Raw genomic sequence first — 7,374 nt, forward strand, 5'->3', positions numbered from 1 at the left:
ACATATAGGCCGTGTTCTAAAATTATTGCCAGCACTGAAAACGTTACAGTTTACATTACGTGCATATAAATTTTCAGTACTAGAAGTCAATTTTGAAACACAGCCATAATAGAAAGGATCTAGCAAAAAAAAAAGATTCATAATATCAATATGGCAAAAGATAGCTTATTTTATTATTTTAAGTAAAAACTAGTTAGTATTTTTAAAATGTAACGTTAAAATATTATATGTTTCATAAACAATGAATGAAAAGTATCAAAATTAAAATATACAGTACTGTTCTAACATAACCTTTAATTCTGATTCATTCTAAGCATAATATAATATATATAAATGATACATATCAATAATTATGTAATTCCAATGAATATCAAGTTTATATGTCTTTAATTAATTCAATTTATTTTTAATATCGATTAAAATTGTATTTAGTATACAACTCACGTTCGGGAGCTTCGCTAGGTACATCTGCCATGTTGGATTATTAATTTTTCTCTGATATACACATTGATGATTGTATAAGAATATAAAAAACTTTTTCAAAATGTACTACTATATTTTTATTTTGCTATTTTTTTCTTTTTTCAAGAAGAAAAGAAAGGATACAAAAGAAAGGATATAACAATAACATTATTTTATCATAATTATTTAACTAGGATAATTTAATTTAATTTTTTTAATAAATTTTTTTAATTAAAAAATATGGCTCTTTTATTTTAATTTGTTGCATCTCACAAATAATGTCTGATGTATAATAAATGTATATTTGTTTCATTATATTAGAATAATTATATATCTATTATAATCTATAGATTTATTTAACAGAACACATAATTATTGATGTTTATTTATTTCTCAAGATTTAATAAAAATATTACTTTTCTGTCAGAAAAATAATTCTAGGAACATGCTGACATTAAATATAAATTTAAAATAAAATATATGTAATTTAAACTCTTCACACAAAGATGAAACAAGAAACAATTATTTTTAACTATACACTTTAATATATTAATTTATAGCAATTACAACCATGGAGTACAGCCGCTGGTTCAATGTCTTATATGGAACCAGTAGTTCCAATTCGTATAGGTGACTATACTCGTACACACCATTTACTACCATGGAGACCGAATGTTGGGTTCGAGAATACAGAAGTTGTCCCCTTGTAAGTAGATTCAACATTTTCTCTTAGAATTAGTTATGATTCATTTGCTTTAGCATTACTCCTATGATAACAACTATAAGACATCATGCTGTGAACTCTTTATAGAATAATTTATGATATTGATTTAACAAACAGATACTGTACTTTTATATATGATTTAACAACTTTTGCTGTTTTACTATATCACTGCCGATTCTCGGTAAATCCTCTTACTCTTATCCTCATCTCGAATAAATATTCAGCACACAGATCTGGACATGGATATGAAGAGTATAATTATATTATATTTTGCAGAGTCACAAAGTCGATATCAAGTTATGCACTGGACGCAAGTAATAAAATGAGTACAAGGCCGTTGAAATTTCCAAATCTGATCACGGGCTATCAACGCAATCCTGTTCATGCATCACAAGCCGCTCTTTATACGAGATACACACCACACGAATGGTTTCAGAAACAAGTGAGATATTACAACGAGGCAGATTCACAGAGGCATTACTCCGAGAGGACGCGAAACGATGCCCTGAGAATTATCAGGTACAACTTTTTCAGAATAATTTTTAAATATATTGTGCATAAAACCGATGTTAAATCTGAATTCAAATATTTTTCAGAAATGCCGAGGAAAAGATACAGCATGGTCAATACGATACCAGCCGAAGACTTGGCGAGAGAATAAACGATATTACTTTTTGGCGCAACGAAGTAGCAGCTGAACTAGAGAGAATGCTTCATGAAATCGAGAGACTCCATGATTGCAGAAATATTTTAGAAAAGGCATCACGAGATATTGAAGGACCTTTACACATCGCAGAAGAGTGTCTGTATCACAGGGAAGCTAGAAAAGGTATGCAGAATATTACAAAACTATTTTTAATTTATATTTCATGTTTTAGATATTGTGCGTGTAAAAAGTTACAATAAAACTAATTTTATATTTTTAGGCACAGAATTGGTACATGACGAGTCGGAAAAATGTTTATTGCGAGAAGTAGAAAACTTGCGGACAAATCAAAAGAAACTAGAAGCCTGTTTGGACAAATGCAAGGATCAGGTAAATTATACCTTAATTTATATGATAACAGAATTCCTAGTTAACCAATATGATTTAAATAATTAATGTTATTCTGCTTGTAGTTACGAAATTGCAGAGCTTCACAGAATCAACTAGAATTGGATTTAAAAAATAAGGAGAGTGCCCTAGGCATAGATAGTATTTGCCACCAATTGAGCAATCACACCCATGGATTACAATATTATTCTGGAATTGAGAAATATGATCCATGGTATTTAATTATATAATGGTATTTGTACAATTTTTAATAACTATTATAATTAATTGTTAGCTTGTTAGTGTTTCAGAGCAAGAAACCTGGGCGGATGCAGTGAATAGAATAGTGCAAAGATCCCAAACAGAACGGAACAAATCCTGTCAATTACGCACCACTGCCGAAAGTCTTGTAAATAAAGTCGCTCAGGAAATGTGGAATACTTGGAGTAATACCAACAACGCTTTAACACATAGATCGTCCGAATTACTTGAGGCTAAGAACAAACTGCAACAGCATTTGCAAAAGGTACAAAGTGTTACGTATGTAGCCTTTTCGGATTAAATGCGATTCATAAAATATTACAGGTGCAACAGGAAATATTCGACATTGAAAAAAATTTGGAATTAATGCGTAAGGCTATCGCGGACAAAAGTTATGCGACTAAAGTTGCACATACGAGGATGGAAGCGAGGATGCATCGTCCTGATATGGAATTATGTCGTGATTATGCCTACGCAAGGTATATAACTTTATAATGTACCAGCAATATATGTATATATGTGAACATTATTTGAAAATATTATTCTTATTTTGCAGTCTTCAGAAAGAGATTGACGAAATAAATCATCAACTCGAGCGCATGCACAAGTCGTTGAAAGAACTTGAGAATCAACATCAGAAACTGCTGCGAACTCGAACTATGCTTGAACACGATCTCGCTCTGAAATTAGACGCAATATATATCGATAAGGAAAAAGTTTGTGGTCTTAGACGTGCGTATCCTGTTAACGCTTTATTTAGATTTTAAAGATATATTCTCCGTTAATGCCGTGCTCTACATATGAATACTGCCATTTATGAGAATATTCAGTCATGTTATCACTTGAAATACACTCCTAAAGGAATTTAGGCTACGTGATATTTCCACGAAAAAGAGGTTTGAAAAAATATATTATATATTAAATATTTATTCGTTTGTACAATTGTCATAATTACGCTAGAACTATTAAACATAATTACACTTTACTTTGTTGAATGACTTTTGGCATAGCTCGGTACAGGCAGATTAAATCCAGGTTTGGCTTCAAAAAACGTATAGGAGAGAATTATTTCATTAACACACTCCATTTTTGGATCCTCTACGAATTCTGGATCAATGAAGAAGAACACTGGCATGTCAACCTTAATACATAAGAATATACATAATTTATACTACACACTGCCTTATTTAATCATATATATTATATAAATGTTCATAATTTCTGTTAGAAAATAACTGATATAAAAAAAATAGAAAATATAGCTGTTGCCAAAAATAGAAAAAACTGGACTGTAGATCATTTATTTGATGCTAACGAACTTACTTGTTCATGTGGGTTAAGCATCTGTTCCTCGAAACAGAAGCATTGTATTTTATTAAAGTATTGTCCTACTTCGAATGGTAAAACATTATATGTGGATATTCCTACAATTTGGTTATCGGTCGGATTTGTGGCTGTGTAAAATGCTAAAGCCGTTTCTCCAGGAATAACCGTAATCTCCTTTTGCTGTGGTTTGAAATTCCATTGCATCGACGACGCCACATCTGCATTGAACATAATTTTGATCTTTCTGTTTCTAATAGGTGTCATCGTGGACACTTTACTAGCATCATGACCAACTGATAACGTTCCACCATAACTGTATGCCTACAGAACAAAAAAGAAAATTCAATATAAAATAAATATAAGATAAATTCGCATTACACTGAATTAATATACACTAAAAGCTGTTTTATATGAAGTATCTATATGTAATGACATAATATAATCAACTTTTTTTTGACAATAAAATAATATATATATATATTTTATTGAATAACGTGACAGTATCATTATTGAATATTCGATCATTTAAAATATTTATGTGCTTTTATAAAGGAGAAAAAATGGATGAGTGAGAATGTAAAAAGTTTAAACGTTTAATGTAAACTAAGTCCCTCCAATTTTTAGATCAACCAATAAAGTTTAAATATTTATTATGCTCTTATATTTAACTTTGCCAATTTCATGCGCAGTTTTATTATATTATTATATCATTAATTATAAACAGCCTTTTTATATTGCTAATCTAGTGTAATGCAAATGATAGAATTTGCTAATGGTTATACAAATAATGTTCAATTTATTAAAGTAACATGAGATTAAGCTCGAATTAAGTAATATAAAATAATTCTTTAGAGAACCACAACTGCACCTGACAAAACATTCTGTACAAAGGCACTGCAGAGTAACTTAAACCAACTACCAGAACTCCGACTCCAGACCAATAAAAAGCAGTGGAACGTAATTTCTTTCGGAACATGTTGTCAGAATGGTCTTTCATTAAATTTCGCGACACACTGGTGTGTATTTGCCTCACGCATGTTCGTGACAACAGTCGATAGATGTTCAGGTACATCTCTTTAGAATTTCTCTACTCTGGTCCTGTCAATCCAAAACAAGAGGCTAACCTAAATACAACTTTTTATATATTCGCTGTTAAAAATTAAACTCTGCTCGAAAGCATAATGGCATTAAACGGTAGGCGACCAAAAACAATTTTCTCAGCAATACATCCGTATTCGATCTATTGTAATATTATTACGAAGTTTCGATAAAATTTTTAATACGACCACCCGGCGCCGTGTCACATAAAGACTCCATATTGCTCATTTGCTCCACCGATTGCGAACGTTTTAAGTTGGTAACCAATCTGATTCCACTATATTGGTAACATTGAGCAATTCAAATCGGTACTCGGCACCAGCTACGTTTACATCAGCTACGTTTATACCTGAAATAGACCGCCTATGATGTTTCAAAGCAATTGCGGTGAGACTTTGATTACAGCCATAGAATACAGGAATTACAAATCACTGATTTATTTCAATTGGTATCGTATTTTTAACTTTATGCTTAGAATTCGACAAAAGCCACATTGCATTGTGAATTTGAATATAATTTACCTATTACCTTTTTTGGATTAAGAATGAAAAATAACACGTATAAATTGACAAAATTCAGTAATTCAAAAGTATATAATAAAAAGAAACTGCAAGGGATTAATATTTTGTTAAAAATATTAAATTATGTACATTGCGCGAATTGTGTATAACATAAAGTTGCCGGGAAAAAATGTTTCACATATAATTGTATATATAATTATATATAAAATATATCTATATATATGTATAATATTTTTTTTCCGGTTATTATAAACTAATAATCACTTAATGTAACAATTAAATTAGATATTCATGAGCTATGTGAATGCATAATGAATTCAATGTAAGAAATAAAGCAAAAACTATGTAATAATGCCCATATCGGAGGACATTAAAAGTGTAAAGAATGTATTCTTTTACTTATTTTGTAATATGTTAATATTTCGACAGTTGAATGATCGGCGCGATTGTTTTGGCGCGAAAAGACGAGCGAGCGACACGTCACGTTTACGCGAAGTTATTTCCGTTTACCGCGCAATTATTTCATTACCGAGGCTCGTACAGGCAGGTAGCGTGCCATTCTTGTTCATATTTCTTTTTAAAATAATCGTAATAAATGCTAGATAATACGAAACATCGTACCTTATTAGATTTCAAAAATTTACTTCAAAAATTAAATAAGAAATATAAGTCAGAAAAAGTTTTCTCTAAAATAATAAATACTAAATAACTGCTTTATTTTTTTATTTAAAATACATATTTTAAATATGATTGTTTTTAACACGATCGATCCCTGACTGATATGACTTATTTAGAAAAAATAATAAAAAATAAAAAATAAATTTCGAAAACTTATTTAAAAAATAATTAAGAAATAGGTTGAAAGAAGTTATTTAAAACAAAAAAATTGAATCTTTTCAAATCTTTTTTATTAAAAATATATATAAATATATATTTTACAATATATAATTTATATATTGTATATATTTAACAATATAATTCTATCTATTATCTTTATTATATTTAACAATATATAATTTAAATATATTTATCTATTACACTTTTCCCGGATTCCAGAATGCGGAATAAGACGGGAGAGAATTAAACAATTCAAAAGTAACAAATAGTAACAATGCATTAACCTTTCGTTAAATATATTGCGTACATTGCGCAGATTTCGTATAACCAAAAATTATTACGAACTATATATAATAATCGCTTATTGTAACACAATTTTTGAAATATCTAAGATATAGATTAATTGTGTGCGTAACAAATTGGAGAAATAAAGCAAGAATCGTGCAATAAAGAATAATAAAAATTGAGATATAATATTAGAGAATATCAAAAATACCCCACGCGAACAATTACTAATTACTAATTAATTATTAATTATTATTTGCGAGATTTAAAAGAATCCCGCAAACAATATAGAATTGAACAAGTATCAGAGAGATGCTACAAAGCAAAGCGCGAAATGTACGACGATACCCGTTAGTTAAAATCATGTAAAATACGAATAATTGAGTGAACCGTGAATATTTTTTATGTGCAATAATTGGGTATCCAAACGACGCGCGACGAACAGCGAGGTGGGAAGACACGCTCCCCCTCGCTTTTCGTAGGTGAGGGGGAACGTGCCGCGCGGCAAGGGGAAGCGTGTCGCGCGGCGCGGTGGTTAACTACGTCGTCATTTCGATATTCACTTGTCGACTTCAGAGGGAGACGGACGTGCGGCATGAGTCGCTCCGCGTGTCGCATTAATCCACGATGGATGATATGATATCTACGCTAATTGATAAATCAAGAAGTAAGATTATTCAAAAGTAACTCTTTTATTTTTTTATTAAAAATATATATTTTAAATACAACCGAGCCCTATATATAAATCAATAATTTGACTTTATATTATATGAAATAAACTCCAATTAGTATTTCGTCGCGGAATTAAAATGAAATAATTCCTTATA

At 30.2% G+C, this 7,374-nt stretch overlaps 3 protein-coding genes across 3 annotated transcripts in view; 1 reads left to right on the plus strand and 2 right to left on the minus strand.

The window, feature by feature from the left end:
• Positions 1-517, minus strand: part of LOC108749741 (cytosolic Fe-S cluster assembly factor NUBP1 homolog) — a 2,610-nt gene extending 2,093 nt beyond the window's left edge. Inside the window, exon 1 of the mRNA XM_018488669.1 lies at positions 445-517. Coding sequence (XP_018344171.1) covers positions 445-475 — 31 coding nt within the window. The 5' untranslated portion in view covers positions 476-517. The remainder of the gene's footprint in view (positions 1-444) is intronic.
• A 479-nt stretch (positions 518-996) lies between these two features.
• Positions 997-3,371, plus strand: LOC108749740 (tektin-3-like). Its single transcript, XM_018488668.1, has 8 exons — positions 997-1,168; positions 1,463-1,705; positions 1,783-2,015; positions 2,113-2,222; positions 2,306-2,454; positions 2,523-2,745; positions 2,805-2,959; positions 3,037-3,371. Exons 1-8 carry the CDS (start codon positions 1,056-1,058, stop codon positions 3,245-3,247), a joined length of 1,437 nt encoding a protein of 478 aa, XP_018344170.1. The 5' UTR covers positions 997-1,055; the 3' UTR covers positions 3,248-3,371.
• A 46-nt stretch (positions 3,372-3,417) lies between these two features.
• Positions 3,418-5,129, minus strand: LOC108749742 (cytochrome c oxidase assembly protein COX11, mitochondrial). The gene is made up of 3 exons (XM_018488671.1): positions 4,675-5,129; positions 3,804-4,127; positions 3,418-3,621 (listed from the first exon to the last, which is right to left on the minus strand). Exons 1-3 carry the CDS (start codon positions 4,876-4,878, stop codon positions 3,463-3,465), a joined length of 687 nt encoding a protein of 228 aa, XP_018344173.1. The 5' UTR covers positions 4,879-5,129; the 3' UTR covers positions 3,418-3,462.
• Positions 5,130-7,374: the final 2,245 nt, after the last annotated feature.

The sequence above is a fragment of the Trachymyrmex septentrionalis genome, unplaced genomic scaffold (assembly GCF_001594115.1).
Source record: "Trachymyrmex septentrionalis isolate Tsep2-gDNA-1 unplaced genomic scaffold, Tsep1.0 scaffold310, whole genome shotgun sequence".
Taxonomy (NCBI): Eukaryota; Metazoa; Arthropoda; class Insecta; order Hymenoptera; family Formicidae; genus Trachymyrmex; species Trachymyrmex septentrionalis.